Below are 22,203 nucleotides of genomic sequence, written 5' to 3'. Positions count from 1 at the left end.
CAGTCAATTTCAATAGAGAGATATATGGTTTTATAAAACATTTTTTAAAGTAGCAGGTTTTAGAAGAAGCTGTTAGTGTCGAGAGTGGGAGGTTAACACAGAGTGCCAATGTTGAAAGAGATCTCAGAAGCCATGTACCTGACCAAGAATTCCCTTTCTAACATTCCCAACCAGTGTTTGTTCAGCCTTTAAGTGCTCCAGGGACATGGAACCTACTACGTCCTGAAGCACCCTCAAGGCATCACTTTTGGATAGATCTAATTGTTCCAAAGTTTTTACTTACATATCTTCCCCTCTGGGCCCAAGTAGAATAAATCGAATCCCTCTTCTTTTAAATACTTAAAGACAGCAATCATGTGCCCCCTAAGCCCTCTATTTTCGAGGAGAAAACCCCTCATCCTTTAATGGATCCTAGTATGGCCTATTCTTCAGTTCTCTCACCATCCTAGGTACCTTTTTCTAGTCAACTTTTTCTAAAACATGGTGCCCTGATCTGAATGCAGCATCCTGCCCATGGCAAAGCACAGCGAAATGACTGCCTCCCTCCTCCTAGACAGTAGGCCTTTTTAAATGCAGCCTAGAGCAGCAGCAGATTTTCCTTGGCTGCCATGTCACACTATTAACTCAGGCTGAGCTTGTCTACTAAAAATCCCAAAGATTTTTCACTGGAAGTGTCATCTAGCCCAGCATCCCCTAGCCTGGATTTGTGGGGTTGATTTTTTAAAATCAAGAATAGAACTTCACACTTATTCCTATTGAATCTTGTCTTACTGACTCTGACTCTCCATGACAGGACTATCATCTTTCTGGCTCTTGTTAGCCAATGCATTAGCCACCTCTCTAAGTTTCATGTCATGTGCAAATACGACAAGTGTGCCTCTTTGTCTTCACCTTCATTATGGACAGAACTGTTGAATGACCACAGGCATATTTGGGGGCAGGGGGGTCTACTGTTCTACTAAAGACCTCCCTCCTCCAAGCTGCCACTTTCCCATTAATGACTACTGTCAATCAACCAGTTTCAAATGCCCCAAACTAAACTATGACCTAGCCTGTCTCTCCACTTTATTCCCCAAGCATTATATGACAAACTTAATTAAATCCTTTGCTGAAATCTTTAAAGTATACCAAGCCTAGAGCATTCACCTGATCTACCAAATCTAGTCACCCTGTTAATTGTGATGGTGGTAGAAAGAGGTGGCATGCTAACAGCTACTTTCTAAAATGGGCCAACACCAATCCAAGTCAAAGAAAAACAGAGGTGAAATAGAGTTGAGACAAACATAAATGCAAATCTCTGGCTGTTTAGCAATCCATTTACTTAACAATAACACTGTCTTCTGGCATGGTGTTTCTGTTACTGAATATTATTTATGATGTTTCTTAATGAGACCTGGTCCATTCTTCAAAATACTACAGGTCACTTTGTTTTGCTTTTGTAAAGAATGTTTCAGGACTACTGGTACATAGGGTTGGTGGTTTTTGACAGAAGTATCCTACCCCCCCATAGCCCTGTCATTTTAACTACTTTATTCCCAATCTCCCCTGACCCTGGTATTCAGGACTTTCCAGGGGCCTATCTATCCTATGGCTCATTTCTAGCAAGGGTTTGTTCTTTGGATAGCTATCAATCGTTCTCAGCTAAGGTATCTAATAGGAAGCTCTTGATACCAGAAAAGCCAATCTCAAGGAAATAATCTGTAATGGCAGAATTTCAGGCACCGTAGAAGTGATATACATGGAGAGGGAAGATATTTTTGGACAGAAGGGCTTCTCTGACATTTCTCAAATCACAACATAGCAACTGTCTATTCTGGCCTGGGTTTAGTTTTTAATACCAAAGAACAACAACAAAATCCACATGAATTTAGATTGTACCAAATGGGAACTTGTGATTCTTTTGATGGAATGGGCTATTCACTGTTTCTGTTTCCCTAAAAAAAGACCTTGCAATCAGTGGGGCAAGCACAACACCTGAAGAAAGGGTAACTGTCAACCTCGAGAATAAGCTGTCTTCAAACTTGTTTAGAGGATCTAGTTTATCATATCTGTGTTAATCACATCAATATTTGAAAGCAACCCCACAAAGAACTTCTATCGAGGCAAAATCAGCAACTAACCTAAGTTTTTACAGGTACTTTGAAGTATATTACTGTATTTCCTAGGAAGTATTTTGTATCATGGATCAATTCAGACTGGCTTCCCCCCACTCCATCCTAGAGTACCTAGTTCAGTGGACTAGCTGGTCCCCTATGCCAGCTGACGTTAAATGCTGCTGCCCAAATTCTGTTGAGCCAACTACAACACCAAGCACCCATCTCATCACTGCCTAAAACTTTTGGTGACTGACTCCCATCACCTACTGAATAAAGTCTAACCAAATGATCAAGGCCCTCTGCAACTTGAAGCTTTGCTCCCTTTCCATTCCCTCAACTCGTCCTGCCTTTTCCCATTTCTCTGCCTTTAGTTATAGCATCCCCATACCTGGAATGCATTCCTCTTGCCCCTTTTCCACCCTACTCCAATGCCGCCGCTGCCGCCTCCTCCTCCATGAGGTCTCCTCCGACCCCTTCTTGCCTTTCACATGGCATTTTCTTTGTTCCTTTCCTATGCATATACCTTACGTTATTCTCTACTACAGCAACTCACATGTCATGTCCTTCCAACTATACTAAATATAACTTTCATGAGGACAGGGATCTCTGTATCCCCAGCACCTAGTAGAGAATTCACTGAGCATGGGAGGAACTTAATACATGTTTGTTAAGTGAAATTAAATAGTCTGAATAGGTGAAATTTTCCTGTACAAAATCTAATATATGGCTACGTAACTCTAGGGCCAGAATCCTGACACCTCTGACTGTGGCATATTTCCTTACCATGATGGCTTGCTTCATCACAACTAATGAAAGGGAAGCTTACAGCAGCATATGTTAGTGGAAAGTACATATTAAGAGCAAGCAAGAATTTTGGAAACAAATACCACTGGATCCACCTTCTTCTGCAGTCTGCGGTTCTGTGGGAGAAGGGATTTTGTCAACTAAATCTACAGGATTGGGTGGGGAAGCACTCGACAGACCTAAACAGAAAAACAGTTACAATACAGATGGAAAAATGTAGACAGTGGTTTTAACTAAACACCAATAACACCAATAAAATCATATATATTCTTAAAACAGCCACAAATGATCACAGATGTTTACATTTAAATGGACATTTATAAGTGACTGATGAAAAAAACATTCAAAAATAAGATTTCAGGAAATTCTTGGACCACCATTTGTCCAACTCACCAATTTTCAGTAATTTTCAATTTTCAACTTATTGTTTCCTCTGTTCATTTTGTTAACTTAAGTCTTACAAGTTGTTAAAACTTAATTTTTTAAAAGGTCTCCTTTTTCTATGAAAAAAGCTGATAAAATTATTGTGCTTAATAAGCAGTCTCACATAACACACAGAGAATTACATATGCATCTACCATTTTTTAGCCTTGGTGAATTAAAGCTACTGAAATCGTAACCTCTTCATTTTAGTATATCAATCTAATGCTAATTCTACATGGTAAGTCTCATATTACTAACCAGTATTTAGGTGTAAACGCTAAAAAAATCATATGAAAATAAACATTCTATTAAAATTGGGTTAATAATATTTAAAATTCTTTGAATGCTTTTCTTTTTCACTATACTAATAGTTACCAGATTTGCTGTCTGAATCTGGTGTTACAGAGCCTCCCCATGACCATCTCTTCTGTCGCTGTTCCAGGCGGTTGCTACGTTCCAAAGTACGGTTAACCATTGCCTCATAATGTTCCTATTTAACATTTAAAAATAAATAAGTACCCATTACATTAGTATATTGACTTTATGTATAGTTTATGCAACTTCCCTCCACCCATGTACCCCACACTTCAAGCAAAAAGGTACAAAGAACTGTGGGAACATAAATGATCTACTCATGCCTCACCTTACAAATAATCAGAGAACCTTAGAACTGGATGCTATCTCAGAGGCCCAACCTATAACCTATATGGGAAGCCCCTCTATAACATACTTGACCAGTCCTTGCACCGAAAATAATGTCTAATGAGATCTCTGATGTCTAAAGCTCCTTATGTAGAATGCTGCTAAGTTCTGAATCTAACCACATCATTGGCTTTTAAAGTTACACTTAATTATCTATACTGAAGAAACATTTAATATTGGGCTGGCAAAATGCTAACATTAAGCTAAGAAAACAGGCTGAATAAAATTAAAACAGATGGCTAGAATAAGATATTGAAGCAAATAAAACTGCAACAATAATACACATTAGTAGTAACAATATTACCTGAACAGCTGGCAACCAGAGATTCAATTAACTAATACTGTGTATGTAAAATTAAAGCAAAAGGCTATAGATATATAAAAAGTCAATAATCACTTCCAATTTATCTTTCTATTCAACAATGCCCAATGTGCATGTCTCCCCTACACTATAGGAAATACAAATCAAACAGCTTTTATAGTATCTACTAAAATAATAAATTGAAAAGATTTTTTGAAGAAAAAAATTTTAGAGGCAAAAAACCTATCAGAAAATTATAACAATACCCCAAACCATGAGCAGAGGTACAGATTTGAAATACTAACTTCTTGTTTTATGTCTTCTTGTTAAGAACTCACAGCCACCCTACAACCATAATGCTTGCTTTAAGCAAATCTGACATCTGAAACTATGATTTTACACAAAAGGTACAGGATTTCCATCCAAGCCATGGCCTCCCTGACAATCCACATTTATCCCTCCCCCCCCCCCAGTCCCTCATCCCAATCCAAGGTCCAATTAACTGCCAGTAGCCAATCCGGGGCCAACTGAACCCTTGCCTTCTTGTTAGCACACAGAACCTACTGTATCATACAATTAGTTTAAGTATTGAATTTAGCACTTAATTAGATGTTGTCTTATACTGTTTTCAAGTACAAGAGAGTAAGGTATAGTGGAAAGAACACTCAACTCAAAGCAGAAAACTGAGTTCAAAGCCCTTCTCTGATACTGTGGGACCCAGGCAAATCACTTAAACTGAGCCTCAGTTATGAGGGCCTGATGGGATAATGTATGTAAAGCACTTTACCAATCTTTATGTTCTATATAAATGTCTAGTATCATCATTGTCATCATTATCCCTCCCAAAAAAGACTGCATTTTAAAGGTATACCCTGCAAGCATACAGGAAGATTCCTAGTTTTATAAAATAATTAACAGCAGGATTCCTTAAATAGCAAAAAGGCCCTTTGAGCATTACAAGTATAGCTCAGTTTACATACTTTTTTTTAGGAACACACTTCATGAAGGCTGCCACATTTCATGCTTTAACTGGTTAAAAAAAATCAAGCTTCACTAATGATAATCAATTTGAAAGCCTTGCTCTAAACTATAACAGACATTAGTAATAATAATAATAGTAGCTAGCATTTATATGGCGCTTATATTTGCTTATATGCAAAGTGCTTTATAAATGTTATCTCATTTGATCCCCACAACAACTCTGGAAGATAGGTGCTATTATTATCCCCATTTTACAGATGAAGAAACTGAGGCAAATTTGACTTGCCCAGGGTCTCAGAGCTTGTGAGTGTCTAAGGCTGGATTTGAACTCAGGTCTTCTTGACTCCAAGTGCAGCTCTCTGTCCACTGGGCCACCTAGCCGCCACCTGTTAAGCTAAAACTATAGTTATATAGACTGATATGCCATACAGAAAAATTTTTAATGCTGTATCCAGAAGATGGATTTGTCTAAAAGACTTCTTAAATTTCACTACAGCATCCTTGAAATACTTGACTAAACAAAGCCAACCTCAGGGACAGAATGTCTCTAACTCTGCTTTGACAATAACAGTATCACAGCAACACCATCCCTACAAAGTCCCTAGATCAAAACGACTATTTCTCTGGGAGCTAAGATAAAACTACTGAAAAAAGAGAGTGGTCTATGCCTTTTGAAGAGAAAAAAATTCAGAGCAGCAGACATCTCAGAAGTGAAGAAAAACAAGTGACTATGTCAATGAACGTTAGCAATCAAGAGTTTAAAATATACACACATATTTAATGAAAGGGAGAAGTCACCTTTCATTCTACATTATATACGAACACTGTCTATGATGCAGATGAACACAGATTTTTATGTCACATTATTAAAATATTAATAATAGCTCACAATTCCCCAATCCTTGGTCATTCAAAAAGCACTGTCTTCAGCATGGTGCCGTAAACAAAGAGGCAGCTTGAGGACATAGGGCTCAGCAAGGTTCAGTGACTGGCCCACATTCCCAAGTGGAGGAAGCCAAGCCAAGCCAAGCCAAGCCTCAAAGGCAGCCTCCCCAACTCCACGGCTAGGACTTCCCATTATGCCATGTTGCCCTCAAACAGAGGAGCTGAAGCTGCTGGAAGCCAGCTGCTTCCAGAGCCACTGCTGTTCCTATTCATGTTGTTTTCTCACAAATGAATGATTCTTCCCAGAAATGCTATACTGATACTGATTCTCAAACCCAGTTATCCATCATACATTGGCTTAGCATGTTTTTTACAACCAATGTCTGGTATACATGTCCTTGTCTATCCTGCTGGGAAGGTATGACAGACCAACATGGACACCTAACAATTTGAAGAAAGGCACCCAAGCATTCAAAATATGTATCTGTCATAACCTAAAATAAATGCAACTTCTGAAACTTCAAAATGAAAGCAAATGGTGGTCAAGTTTTGAGTATCAATATCAGGTCTTTAAACCACACACTCCAGTTTATGCTCTTGGTGATGCTAATATACAAATTGCCACAAACACACAGAAGCTACAGTCCTATCATACAAGACAACAAAATGACCTAAGGAAAAGTGCCTCTGACAAATTATCTTATTTAAGCATGTTATTATCTTATTGAAAGAAATATCTATTCCCATGGTCTTAGCAAAGTAAAAAAAATGGTCCAAAAATAGACTCAAAAAAAAATCAGGACAGGGGCAGCTAGGTGGCACAGTGAGTAGAGCACCGGCCCTGGAGTCAGGAGAGCCTGAGTTCAAATTCGGACTCAGACACTTGACACACTTACTAGCTATGTGACCTTGGGCAAGTCACTTAACCCCAATTGTCCTGCCTTCCCCCTCTATAAATAAATAAACAAACAAATAAGAAAAAAGAAAAATCAGGACAAACACAAAGCACTTGATTGTACCTGCAGCTAAAAAACAAGCTACATATACTCGAAAGAGGATGGTTACTGATGACCCCCACACATCCTGGAATGCGATGGGATTCATTGTAAGCCATAAGCTGAACAGTAGCATGACACTAACTAGTGCTCAAATATCAGGAATAATACTAGGATACACATGGAAATAAGCCCAGGGAGAGCCTACAAGATCATTTCCCCATAGCATCTGTCGTGGATAAGCACTTATTTATTAAGCCTAACCTCTTGAGCACTCAAAACTAACGTGGCGAAGTGATAGCTTATAGAAGAGCCATTGGCATTATCCTCTGAGCCTACTGTCCTCTAATTTCACATACACAATTCTAATGAGATTGGTTATCTGGCTTCTAAGACCACAGCAGATTAGAAATGGTGATTTAGAAGTGGGGCAGGCACAATGACAACACTGAGAAGAAAAAGAGAAAAACTATAAAAAGCCAATGCAGTAACTCAAAGAGCATGGCAGGCAGGGATCACTTAGTTTGAAAGTAAAGAATCCTACAATGCTAAAACTGTTCCTAAAGTCATCACTGTATTATAAAACAGGATTATAATTAATGATCATGATGATGACCTTGAGGCAAGATTACACTAAATTATGTCAATTATACTCTGTTCGAGAAGTAGGACCCTTCTGAAAATATTTTTGTTAAATTTTTTTTCAAGTGTTGGTGTTTAAAAGGTATCCTGAAAACTTGGCTATCTGGCATGACTCATTCCCCAAGGATTCCAGATCCTTTAGATTTTACTTCAGCAACAGGAAAGACTTTAGGGGTACCACCATTTTTCTAGTCACCCAGGTTCACAACCTGGAGTCATCTCCAACTCTTCACTCTCACTTATCACCCACCCCTGTATCCAATCAGTTGCTAAGTCTTGTCAGTTCGGTCTCTTAAGTATCTCTTCTGCCTGTCTCCTCTCTACTCACCACAACCACCCTAGCTCAGGTTCCCGTCCCCTCACGCCTGTCTCCTCTCTACTCGCCACAACCACCCTAGCTCAGGCTCCTATCACCTCTAGTCTGGGCAACTTCAACAACCCCTCATACACATCTCCCTGTATCCACTCTCTCCCTTCTTAAATTTATCCTCCACACAGCTGACAAACTTATATTCCTAATATGGCGGCGTGACCATGTCACTTCCCTGTCCTAGAAACTCCAGAGCCGCCCCAATGCCACTAGAGAACTGTGAGCTTCTTCATTTGGCATTTAAAGCCTTTCACAGTCTGGCTGCAGCCTCCCTCTCCAGTCTCACCCATCTTCAGCTAAACTGGACTATTTGTTGTTCCCAACATAAGACAGTCTATCTCCCACTTCCATGCCTTTATATAGGCTGTCCTGGTGCCCTGAATGTTCTTCGCCTGCCCCACTTCTGTGGACTTAGAACCCTTAAGTCCTTTCAAGAAGCCTTTCCTGATTCTGCCAGTAGTTGATGCTTCTCCAAATAATTGTATATTTTGTGTGTGCACATGTGTGTATGTAGGTACTTATCTGTGAACATGTATCCTCCAAGAAGAATGAAAACCCCTTGACAGCAAATAATATGTAACTTTTCTATTTACATTACCAATGCCTAGCACACAATAGGCAGTTAATAAACACTTGATGAGAGGCCAGAACTATTATTATTCAAATCTAGAGCTTTAACTCCCATAAAAATACAGGACCTGCTGGGGCTGGGTAATACTCATTGATAAATGCAGAAGCAGGAAAGATTAGGGGGAAAGGGGCCAGGAGATCAGGGTTGTCTAGAGGACAGTGAGGAGAAAATCTCAAATGAATCTTGTCACCATTCAAGTAAAACACTAAAAATTCTAGGCAGCTTCCACATGGTCGAGTGAGAAAACTGAAGGTCAGAGAGAAGAGCATGCAGCAATTCCAGTTCAGGGCCCTGAGCCAGCCTAGCCCAGCTCCACAGCCTGGCATCCTTAGCCCAAGTAGCCACCATAATATAGCAGGCAAACTGCAGCCCAGGTCCTTTAGCTGGACAGGAGCATACTCGCCAAGCTGAGAAGCAACTAAGCATGAAGGTTTCAATATCCCAACAGATATAACATGGAAGGAAGGAGAAAAAGAGAAGGTGTGGCAAACCTGCTTTTCCACATGAAGGGCTGGAAAGAGAAGAGATGAGACAAAGAACACGAGGCTATTAGAAGAATATCCCAGATGTAGGACCCAACGGTGGCCCTGGATTATTTGGGAAGAAACATTTCTACAGCACCTACTATGGGCGAGATACTGTGCGCTAAGCACTTTACACATATTACCTCATTTGGTCCTCACAACAGCTCTGAGAGGGTAACATAGGTCCTCATTTTACAAATGAAGAAACTGAGGCCGACACAGGTGAAGTGACTTGCCATGGGTCACCCTGTTCAGAAGCATTAAGCAAACACATAACACACCTTTTCTTCATCTAACTTTTGCCTTCTTTTCTCTTCCGCTGCCGCTCGGCGTTGTTGTCCTTTCTGCTTCTGTTCGTTAATTTTTCTCTGTCTTTCTTCCACCAGCTTTTCATATTGGAGTTTTGCTTTTTTCTCTTTCTCAAGTAATTGTGTTTCTTTTAAAGCTACAATATTCGAAGCACATTGTGGACAAACAAAATTAGAAGAAAAAACAGGTTTTCTTTAATATTCAGCAAAGGAAAAAGCAAATGTCATTCACCTTTTTCCTAAAACAATACAACCTACATATTAAGTCAAACTAGGTGTCACTTGGTAATTGAAGACTCCTAAGTACACACTGACAACCACCACAGAATTAATTGCATGACAGGTTCTGTAGATCTCAAACATGAGAATTCAATTTTCTTTTTTGGAAATCTGGCAACTTAGCCTGAGCTCAAATTTCAACACAGATATTTATATAGAATATTTAAGTTACATACCTACCACAAAGTCCTACTCCAATGCTTCATGTGGCTTTTAGGTAATGCTGGGCCCTCGAAAACTACAACAGTAAAGTGCAAACTTTGGCAGATTCTGCTAGGAAAGCTTTGAGTACAGGTCCAGACTGCTTGCAACTCAAAGACCAGTCTAAGGTATTATCAGCAAGAAATGGTGACAAATAAAAATGGTCATCAGTAAGGTGTGTACTACTTTAAACTCTGCAGTGAAGGGGTAAAGTGGTAGAAAAGGGAGCAGAGGGTGCTAAGAATTCCACAAGACAGAATAAAACATCAACTGGAAATCATGGAAAACATGAGAGGTATCTCCTGTTGGAGACTAGAGGAAGGTGAATGTCCCAATTTTGAAGAGAACAGAATCGATCAACTACACGTCAGTGAGCTTGACTTTTGATTTCTGGGAAAATTCTGGAATGAATCATTAAAAAGGTGGTTGGCCAATATGTAGATAGGAGAGTGGTGATTATGAAGAGCCAACATGGTTTTTATCGAGAACAGGTCATGGCAGACCAACTTCATTTCCTTTTATGACAGCATTATCAGATTAGATGAGGAGAATCCTATGGCTGTAGTTTACTTAGATTTTAGTATAGTTTTTGATAAAGTATCTCAAACTATTCTTGCAGAGAAGATGGAAAGATTAGACTGATTAGAAAACAATATCACCCGATGTATTCAGACCTGGTTGGATGCCTGGACTCAAAGAGCAGTGACTGATTCAATGTTAGTATAACAAAAGGTCTCCAGAGGAGTGAGTTCCCCAAGGACTGGTTTTTGGCCAGGGTGCAATTTAACATTTTATCAATGACTCGGTTAAAGGCATAAAAGGTAGGTTCATCAAGTTTGTAGATAACCCAAAATTGGGAGAGATAGCTAACACTGTGTGGAAGAATGAGGATTCAAGAGGATCTTGACTGACTAAATGCAGTAGCAATTAGATTTGAAGACCTTTCCCACCCATTAATAGGCCATGTGACCTGCTTAGGTCACAGGAAGCCTAAGTTACATGTGGTAGGTGGAGCTTCCTGACAGGAAAAGGAAGTTATGTCACAGAAAATGCTGAAAGAGAGAGAGAGAGAGAGAGAGATGTTATGGCTGCTGGTGGCTGCTAATGGCTGCCCTTGTGACTGTTAGAACCAAACAGGCTGACGTAGCTGTACTGTGAGTTTGTTTTGGGGAAGACCCCAGCAGGGGGTCGGAGAGGTTTGGGAATGTTGAGGCTCCATGTTGCGATATTCTGTATTGAATGTTTTGAGTTCCTTGCTGTTGTGATGAAGTGGACTGACTGGCTGTGGGAGCTGAGCATTTGGTTCTGGGATATGGTTCTCTGGTGTCTGAATAAATGGTTTACTTCTTCTACCTTCTATGTAGAGAGCCTCGCATACTTTGTGATACAGAACTACATAGGCATTTTGACAATTATCATCCACATTGTTATTATTGCCTTACTGTTTCACTACAGCACTAAGTGGAATACGGATTTCAACAGGAATAAATGTACTCTTGCACTTGGGTGCAAAAAACTTAACCTCACAAGTATATAATGAGAGAGGACATGGTTAGATAACAGTTGTTCTGAAAAGATCTGAGGTTTTAGTGCACTATCAGCTCATTAGAAGTCACCAGAGTGATATGGCAGCCATGAAAACTACTATGAATTGAGCTGCATTAAGAGGGGCATGGATTCTAGGAATAAGGAGGTGATAGTCCCAATATACACTTTCCTCATCAGACCTCCTCAGGAGCACCGTGATGAATTCTAGGCCCCACAGTTTAAGAAAGACATTGGTAATAAAAAATTTTAAAAGGACATCCATTGATAAACTGGAGAGCATGGGGGGGGGTGGATGTGCCACAACCAGGATGGTGAAGGGACTTGAGTCCATATCATGTAAAAATTGGTTGAAAGAACTAGTTTTGTTTAGCCTGGAGGAAAAAAAAGAATTGAGGAAGACATGATAGCTATCTTCAAGGACTTGATGGATTGTCATAAGAAGGGGGCATTAGACTTTTTCTGTTTGGCCCCAGCGGACGAATCAAAGAATAATGGGCAGAGAGGCAACTCTAAGCTTGATGTTAGGAAAAATTTCCTAACAATAAGTGCTGTCTAAAATGGAATGGGATGCCTCAAGGAGTACCCCTCGTTGGAGCTCTTCTCGACTACCACCTTCCAGGTATGTTATAATGGAGATTCCTTTAACATATGAGTTGGACTAGATGGTCTCTGAGGTCCCTTTCAACTTTCAAATTCTATGATTTTATAGTACAGAATTTAAGGCATATTCATATTCTCACTATAAATGAAAAAAAGGAAAACTATAAGGAAATTGAAGCTAACTGGAAGGATGCCTCACAGGTTTCTCCTTGGAGAGGCAAATAAAGGCATTGACAGAGTGTGTTTCAATGTGTCTCCAAAGACAACAATAAGCATCATTTCAGGGGACAATTGGGCACTTCATTTTGCACTGTTCATAACGAGCATAAGCAAAAGGTAAACAAAGATAACTGTAACTTATGTTCCAACACTTGTTGCAAGGATGAGAAGGTAGAGAAATTCTAAGAACTCAATTAGCAAACTACTAAATTAAGTCAACATATACCTTAAAACCTAGTGACTTAGATGCAAAGGTGGGCTTCGGGGAGAAGGTTGAAAAATACATCATAAAATATAGTCTATGAGAACTAAGAAAAGAAAGAGGCCAAAGACCTGTAGACTATACAGAAGACTGACCATGATATATCATGAAGACTTTCTTCAAGAAGAATTAGAAGGACCTGGACATGTCCTACTCTCATTATCACCACAGAAAATGAAACTGACTATTATTAGAGACAGGAAAAAATTGTTACCAATGTGGGAATCATTTCAGAATCAGCTCTCTCTAGAGACCAACAGCTTAACAGAGCAAAAAATGAAATCAAAACCAAATCAGTAAGTATCATGGACAGACACTTGAAGGCAGACAATAGCCTGGGCCCAAAGTGGAATGGTAGAAAGCAAGGTGGATTGCTTTTGGGAAACTGAGTAACTCACAAGCTGATCCCTGAAACAAAAACCCACCTTTGTAACACTAATATTTTTCCTAGTGAAGCTGTGTAACTGTGAATCATGGAATACTGTGATCTTCCACGAATCGAAATGGCAGGTGACACAAAAGACAATGGAAAGGTGGGGGGGGGGAGGGGAGCTAGAGTATATTACTAACAATGACTTGCACACAAGCAGTGGCATATCCAAAAGATGCTGCATGATCAATAAAGCAGGGGGAGAAGGGGCCTGATCGTGTAATAAAAGTAAGAGATAATAGATGGGAAACCTAAGAAGATCTTGACCACATTTAGTGGACTCCCTATGGTGGATTCATGGAATAAAATAGAGAAGAGGCACACAGAGTAAGAAGGTAGGGATGGGTAGTGATCTGCACCACTGGAGGACATAACTTGTGTTCATCCTTCATTTTCAAAGAGGACCATGACATCAGGAAAATGATGACATGACTTGCAGTTGACTTGGATTTGAGTGAGGGAGGGCTATGCAAGGTCACCAGCCTCACTTTCTCCTCCAGAGCCATCTGGGTCCAGTGGCCTGATATTCATCAAGACGACTGGAGATGGCCCAGGATGCAATGGAAGACCCTGACCCTTTCAGGCTAAGGCCTTTGCAGGTTCTCACTTTGAGTGAGGTAAAGCCTATTCAGTGAATAGGCCTCTTTAAGAAGTGAGTCAATGGATGGCCCCTTTAATGAGAAAAAAAATCAAACTGGGAGGAAAAGACCCTCAGGGTTGCTAGTCAAAAGAGAAACAGTTACCACTGACATTCACTCTGAGCCAGGAGGGCCAAAATTATAGCCACTAAGTGGAGCTTGAGCAGGGACCTATTGTGGTCCAATCTATGAGCTTCAGGGTAAAATGGGAAAGAGAAAGATAGAAAAGACAGAAAGAGAGACAGACAGACAGGCAGAAAGAAAGAACTACACAGATCACAAATATAATGAATTATTGGAGTATAACACTCATGCTAATTTCAACTGAAGCAAAAACCCAGACCAACATACAGTATTTTAAAAGGAGATTAATTTCTCCTTGCCTACCTGCCGAAATGGAAGGAATTAATGTTGACTTTCAATAGCAAGCATCTTCTACAGACTTCACTTCTAAAAGTATATTCAGTACTCTAGTTTCTTACATTCATAGAATAATTCTGATAGCACATCAGACAAAAGCAAAACATTGTACCATGTCCACACAGTTCCTCACTTAAAACTAGGTAGTATCTGTGCAGTCCTAAAAAAAGAGTCTTCCACTTTGCTCCAGAGAGCTGTTCCATCACAAACCAGGGTAACTAAGAATTCAATTGGATGAAGGCAAGTAGTAGTTTTGCCAGGTGATTTGGTTGGCGATAGAGCCGAGATATAGTAGATGCTGTATTCTTTCTGGCTATGGAAGGATTCTTCATTTAGATCCTTATTTCAATACTTCAATGACTGTGACTTTATGGGGGGCGGGGCGCAGCACTGCCATCACAACTTCCCTATTGTAGCTTTTCTGGCTTTGGAGGGACTGACTGCAAGTGCACTTCACTGCCACAGTCTTTGGAACCCAGGGTTACTCACATCCATGCTACGCTGAGGCATTGGCGTAGGACTTTAAATCTTTATTTCTAACTTCTGTTAAAAGAATAATTCGCATTTATATGATGCTTACACTGGGTAGTATTACTATCTCCAGTTTATAGAGGAAGATGCTGAGACTTAGAGAGATTAAGGGGCTTGCCCAAGGTCAGAGAGTAATTAAGTGTCCGAGCTGGCACCATAGGCTAGGTTTTCTGCCTGATGCCAAGGCACTTGCCAGTAAGTCATGCTAATTATTCAAAGGTGATACCTTATAACCCAAAAACACTATCTAAATGCAAGATATTATTTATAAACAAAGCAATCAAAAGAGACAGGTATTCTCTGTATTAAGCATCTTGGTTACTGCATTTCATTCTTTAGAATTAGCTCTGCTAGCATTCCATCTCATTAATATTAGGATTCAAGTAATTTTAAAATCTTGGTCTCAAGAAAGTAAAACTTTGCTGTTCTACCTTTCTCTTTCTTTTTCCAAGATAGAAATTACTCTTTGAGAAAGTCAAATAATCAAACATTTTCCCCTGGGTTATCGATAACTAATTTCACATCTGCATATGACATATTATACAATATGAAGAGCTTAGCAAAAAGCAAATAAGCCACCCCGGAAATATCTAATCCTGACATGATCACACTCAGTCATTTTTAATAAGACCACACATGGAACCTTGAATATACCATTTTGCTTTTCTCGCTCTTCTCTGCGTTCTCTTGCCAGTCTTTGCCTTTCATCAGATCTTAGAATCGAGCCATCTATCACTATATAAAAATAAATGGATAGAGAGTTAACTGAGAACATTGGCATTTAAGAGATGACAGTTTGAGAGCTATTACAAACACTGCATGACTTATACCTGGCTTAGTGGATGACTTTATATGGGAGGGCTGGGCTAGAACAGTAACATTGCCACTTTGGTTTCTTCTTTCTTGGGCGATTGCTTGGGCTGCAGCAACTGAAACAGACATCAAGAGGAAAATAGGGTTTGATATGTGGACTTTCACTTCATGGAGATCTCTTTGGTGACCTACTCGTTCTACATATCCAGGACCATCTGTCTTCAGTTACAAGTTAGTCTTTCAGCACAGCCAGTGTTAGAATGGAGGTGAGTGACTTCCTGGGGTCAAAGCCTGGCTTGAAAGGTACAGGACGCTTCATTTACTATGTGGTTAGAGAGCAAGAGAAAACACATGTCATCCAGAGGAAGAAACAAAACTCCTTGTGTCCACCATAACACTTCACAATCCCATCCTCTATCTACTCTAGCTTCTAGCTAAGAAGTCCGTTGGCTGCTCTAACTTTTAATCACAGAACATGACAGAGTGGAAGTAACTTTGGAAATCATTCATCCAACTGTCTTCATTTTATAGATGAGGAAACTGAGGCCCAAAAGAGGGAACTGATGGGGCCTCAGCACCAGAGCAAGTTAGTGGCACAGATAGAGCTAGACTCTGGGTCTCCTTCCCGGTAGTCCCAGATGGGATAAAATGGAAACCAACAAGACTTGCTACCTGGCTACGAAAAGAGGCTTCTGTTTTTCTTCCTCAAGATTTGATGATGCCTTCCTACAAGACCAAAATACTTGCTGAAGCAGAATTCTGACCTGATGCCCTTCCTTATTAAAGTCCTACTTGCTTAGAAGAGTTTAGACGCACCAAAGAAATGATTACCTTCAATTCTCTTTTACATCTATCTTTTGCCTTTATTTTTAAAAATTTATTTAGTATTTTATTTTTCCCCAGTTACAAGAAAAAACAATTTTAATATTTGTTTTGAAAACTTTGAGTTCCAAATTCTCTTCCTTCCTCCCTCCCCCCTGCTGAGGAGGCAATCAATTCAATATAGATTATATATCACATCTATCTCTTGAAAAAAAAGGTATGAAAATAGCACATTGAATCTACAAATGTAGTTGCTGTCATTATTATGTCAGTAGGAGACTGTCTGAGCTTGGCAAAGTCTACTACAAAAGCTAGTCTTCAAAGCATCTTGTAGCACTGTAATGTTTTTGAATACAGTTTCTGACATGCAAAGCGCATTATGGTATTCCAAAAAACTGTTTTTTAGGCCTCTCTGAGACCAGTAGGGATCCCTTGCAGCTGAATGCCTCAACTCCAGATCTGTTCTGTCCTTCTCAATACTTCCCTTCACTGCCTTTTCTGTAAACTTACAAACCCCATGAGTGCTTTTCCCATTTGATTTTCTGGCTAATGCGTAGTGTCTACCAATCAAATAGGCTGGACTCAATCAAGGATGAACAGAGGAGAGCCATGCTGGAGATAACACAATTCTGAAGGTGTTAAGAGATCAATCCTTAAGAAATCTGAAGGAAAGACACCAAAGGCATGGGGGAAAAAGTCTTGAACTATATTAACTACTAAAACAAGGTGAGTGAGAGAACATTAGGACCTGAAAGCCCTACATTCCTAACTATATAAAATTTTTATAAGCAAAACTGACACAAAAATGGAGGGCATCACTGATAAAGGAAGATGGAGGACTTTCTCCAATCCTCACATCTCAAAATTCTCCGTGACAGGAATTATGGGCAAGAGTTTTCAATTTCAGCTGAGATACCAAGAACCCTAAAGAGATAAGCCAATGATCTGACAACAGAGAAGGCTAATCCTTAAAACCTAATGTATTCACCTAGCACCCCCTCTCCCAACAGCCACCCTACTCTGGCAGGGATGCACCAGAACTCAACTCCCTCCACCCCAACCCTGGGTCACAAAAAACCAAAAGGCAGAGAAGCTTGCTCTAGCTGAGACTGCAGCATGGCAGCCCTCTGTACTGCAACAGTACTCCAACAGAGAACTGAGGAAGAAAAGGAACACTCTACTAGGTCTGAGGGGAGGAGACAAAGATGACAGGGCAGGCACCTAGGTGGGGCCAGTTCTGTCCCCCCAGAAATCAACTGGGGCAGAAACTTAGACCAATGAAACATGAATTTCCCAACGTGGGAAGAGGCTGAGACAGCTTTGAGGTCCAGCCCTGGGTAACTACTTTCAAAAAAGTAAAGGAGTCAGAAAGTGATAGCGTCATGTAAAGGAAAAAGACTTAAATTACCAAAGATTTCAGGAAAACTCAGTTAAAAATCTTGAATATAAGCAGATAAACTAACAGCAAGGATATTAACAGAAGGGAAGATAGCCTCCAGATTCTCTAAATGTATCCAGACATCTCTGAATAAATATTGCAAGACAAAGGAAAACAAGTCATTACTTTCTGAGGCAAAGGACCCTGTGGATTCCCAAGAGAACATGCAACCCCAGCAGGATGTTCCTGAATAGTTTAAAAGAGAAATAGGAATTGTGAAAGCAGAATTTATGGCCTACATGGCAAAAGTAATTGGCAGAATGGAAAAACTTGAATCCACAGTGGCAAACCTCACCAAAGAAACAGAGAACCAGTGCAAATAAACAGAAGTGAAGGACAATATACAAGAAGAGAACCAAAAAGCAATCACATTAAAAGAAGGGAGGAGGCAAACTTCTATAAAGAATATCCTATGGTAGCCCAGATCATTAGTCCCACAACCGACTGAAAGACGTAGAGAATCTAAGTATTTGTTGATTATAAAATAGCATTTGATTATATACAACAAAACAATGTCTTAAAGGCTCTCCCCTCTGACAAAGTGTCTGTCATCCATCCATATGTCAAAATCATACAAAATTCCTTGAGAAAGGCTTTAAATGCCAGGCTGGGGATTTTGTATTTTATCCTAGAAACAACAAGGATCCACTGAAGATTTCTGAGTAGGGAAGAGACGTGGTCAGATCTGTGTTTTAGAAATACTAATTTGGCAGCTCTGTGGAAGACTGACTGGGGAGGGGGGGAGCACCTGGAAGAAGGTTGACTAATTAGGAGGCTATGGCAACAGTCCAGAATAGTAATGATGAAGGCCTGAACTAGAAGAGAAGCTTCATGACTGATGAGAAAGCGACAGATGTAGGAACTCTTGTTGAGGCAAAAATGACCAAACTTGCCAAGAGCCAAGGAGTATGCTATTAAAACCACAATAACTGAATTACAGTCAGGCATGCCAGACTTTAATTAATTTTTTAAATGTGTGAATCACTCACTCCCACCATTGAGATCACTGATCCACTGAACTTAATCACTCATTTGTCAAGGCCTCCAAGCATATGTATAAAGATGAAAGCAGCCAAGTGTGTTCTCTCAGAATCCCCCACTTGTTTTGGTACCCTTGGGATTCAAACCTCAGGGCTGTTAGCAGAAGGTAACACACATTTCATTTGAGTTTCTTCAGAGAAGGTTAAACCCCAAAGTGAGGAAAGTTCAAACTCCATAAAGCCTTATGGATTAAAATCAAACCCTGAAAATATGCCTGGAAGCAAGTCAGTTGCAAGGGTAGGTTACAGAACCCAATTATACTATGTTCTAGTGTAATCAATATAGACACACTACTCTATTCTATATAAGTTGCCAGTTTCAGAAGGTCAAAGGTAAACCCAAGTAGAGCACTAATTTAAAAGCTTGGTCAACCCCCAAAAGATTCATTTTTGAAAGAGACATTAATCTGTGAGAAAAATGAATTTTTTAAAAGCACTCCCTATGCCTGAGAAGCAAGACCCACTATGAACGAAGAAGCAACCTTAATTTCAAATACTAGTCTAAAAATAACGTTGCTTCTTAATCCACAGGAGAGTAGGAATTACAGGAGTCTAGATAAAGTGAACTGAATAAAGAATGTAAAAATACAGGTTTGGGCAAAATACTTTTGTATAGTGAAAATGTGACAGACTGTGGCTATGGAAATACTAAGTTTAGAGAAACTGTGTCAAACTAAAACCCTCTCACATGGGGTGGGGGGAAAGCTAAGAAATTTTTTTGAGGAAGTGTTTACCCAGTAATGTTCAATTCCAGGCTGAAGTAAAGTATCACATGGATCAAATCACCAACAATGAAGGGTTCGTTGGATTAGAGATCACAATACACAAATTGTTTTTAGAAGCATTTAGTATATTAAAAAGTTGACACAATAAACCTGAGGTCTTTTTTGAACAACAAATGTTAGCTATTAATGATTTTCATATTTAGAGCAATCAAATGCTGACTCTTTTCTCTCTTAAAAAAACCCCTCAAACTCTCCTAAGACTTTGCTCTAACAGGGTACAACTGAAGGCAAACAAGCTTGGAAGGAAGAACACTTCTCCATGACAACTACTTCTATCACAGTAGTAATCCTCCTAAAGCTGTGCCCAGGAACAATCATCTCAAAGAGCTTAATCTCAAGTGATGCCAATGATAAATACTAATCACAATACTTATTCAGCAATTCTAAACTGTCACCCACAGCTGCTCCTCTTCAAGTCAATGCCTATAAAATGTGCAGTTACAGCTCTATATTAGTTCTCTTCAGAATCTTGTCTACAAAAGGAAAAATAAGAAATGAAAAAAGGAGTATTTTTAATCAGTAGCAAAGGGAATAGTGACTAACAAAGATTTAGGTTGGAAGTTTTATGAATAACAATGGGGGGGGTCACAACTTCAATAAAGTTCTGGTTGTGTTTACTATCCCAGGAAATTAGTTTGCTTGTTTTCACAGATTAATTGATTTTGTACTTACTACGGTTTGGATAGCAAAATGAAAATAAATAGCCACCACAAATTAATTTATTTAGCTCCCACTGGGCACAGGGTGGTTGGCTCCAGGAGTGTTTATTCTTACTTTGGGGGTGAGGGATTTATTAAACTCCTTCTAAGATACATCTGTCACTTTTCATCAGCTGACAAATTTTCAAGTCAATTACACCATGACTGTATTAAATGTACTCTAATCAGGAAAAATAAATCAAACAATAAATTTAAAGTTACTATAAAAGGAGAAGCATTTGAAATTCAAGACTTTAGATTTGCTGTGGCTCTTGGAGTGTGCTCAATATTTAATAAGATTTCGGGGGGGGTGCCTGCAAATCTATCCACAAAATGGTTAAGCTGCTCCAAACGGCTTATTAACTTTCTTAAGTCCCTACTCAGAATGTGAGATCTGGAATGAACTCACAGCAGGTAGGTAGCACAGTGGATAGAACAGTGGCCCAGGAGTTTAGAAGACCTGAGTTCAACTTCAGACACTCTCTAGTTGTGTGACCCCGGTCAAGTCACTTACTCTGTCCTGGTTTCTCTCAACTGTAAAATGAAGAAAATAGTAGCACTCACCTCTCAGGATTGTTGTGAGGATCAAATGAAATAATAGTTGTAAAGTACTTAGCATAGTGCCTGGCACATAGTAGGTGCTATATAAATATTAGCTACTGCTATTATTATTATATAATATCAGAACTGGAAAGGACTTTAGGGGTCAGCTAAGCCACTCCCTTCTTTTTATAGATGAAGTAACCAATGCCCCCCATAATTAAATAAAATTATTTAAGTCTGCTATAGACAATTCAAGTGAATTACTTAACTGAAGGTTTCAATCTTGGAATTATTAGTTTATATATACCTAGCTCAAAATAACCCACAACTAGAATTCCCTCAGCTATTCTCTTCCCACAGGCCCTGCCTTCCTTTGCCTCCACCTGTTTGTATTCAGATGTGTAGACATGGTAAAACAGAAGGTTTTAAAGGCATTAGTCAAACTTTGGTATGCTTAAATATGACTTTTCTCCTGAGGGAAAAATTCTGACTCTTTTTTTCCAAGATCGAGATCTTTTCTAAATGGTTTGGATGAAGAGGAAGGGCTGCTTTTAAGGCCTGCTGAGAAAGATGTCCAGACAGGAAGCAGTCAGCAGGCTAAGGGCAAAGGGTCTTGGAAAGAGAATCATATGTAATTATCAGACAAAGGAAGAGAGGCTGAAAGGGATTTTTCAATTACTCTGCTCATTTCTTCTTCTTTCTCTACTTGACTAGTGCTTATTCCAAAGAAGACTAGGGTCCGGCCTCCTAAGCGAGGTCCATAAGAGAGGTGGATTTCAGGATATTAAGTTACATCTACCTAAGTTTTACACAAAACTGTGACAATTCTCTTCTGTTCACTTATTCATACAGAGGTGCAACTAAATTCCTCAGTAGAGTGATTTCTAACCCTGGTTTCAAAACACCCCCAGGAATTTCCAATTATCTCAGTGGGTCCTTAAAAATTCTTAAAACCATTTCTTTTGAAGGAAGAAATCCAATGAATCAACACCGCATGAAAAATTGTTCCAACTCACTGATAAGCAGAGAAACGCAAATTAAATCACCTCTGAGGTTCCACCTCACACCCATCAGATGGTCAAAGAGGACAAAAATGGAAGTTTTCTAGGTAATCTTCCTTAAAGCAATGACCTGACCATGCAATTTCCCTACCCAACCAACTCCAGGGCTTCTTATTGCCTCTAAGATAAAATATGAACCCCCGTGTTTACCTTGTAAAGCCTTCCACAAGCTGGCTGCAATCTAGCTTTCCATCTACAGTGGACTTCACACTA

General features: G+C 39.6%; 1 protein-coding gene across 8 annotated transcripts in view; it reads right to left on the bottom strand.

Annotated features, from left to right (window-relative positions):
- Nucleotides 1-22,203, bottom strand: part of MAP7D3 (MAP7 domain containing 3) — a 78,392-nt gene that overhangs the window by 44,632 nt on the left and 11,557 nt on the right. For 4 of the 8 annotated variants that reach the window (XM_036740174.1, XM_036740176.1, XM_036740180.1 and 1 more), the window contains exons 2-6: nt 15,621-15,719; nt 15,445-15,525; nt 9,636-9,799; nt 3,699-3,813; nt 2,984-3,079 (exon numbers count right to left, since the gene is read on the bottom strand). In XM_036740174.1, coding sequence (XP_036596069.1) covers nt 2,984-3,079; nt 3,699-3,813; nt 9,636-9,799; nt 15,445-15,525; nt 15,621-15,719 — 555 coding nt within the window. The remainder of the gene's footprint in view (nt 1-2,983; nt 3,080-3,698; nt 3,814-9,635; nt 9,800-15,444; nt 15,526-15,620; nt 15,720-22,203) is intronic. The other 4 variants (XM_036740182.1, XM_036740177.1, XM_036740178.1 and 1 more) reach the window with 3 other exon arrangements.

This window comes from Trichosurus vulpecula, chromosome X (assembly GCF_011100635.1).
Source record: "Trichosurus vulpecula isolate mTriVul1 chromosome X, mTriVul1.pri, whole genome shotgun sequence".
Taxonomy (NCBI): Eukaryota; Metazoa; Chordata; class Mammalia; order Diprotodontia; family Phalangeridae; genus Trichosurus; species Trichosurus vulpecula.
This window is presented reverse-complemented; position numbering and strand designations above follow the sequence as displayed.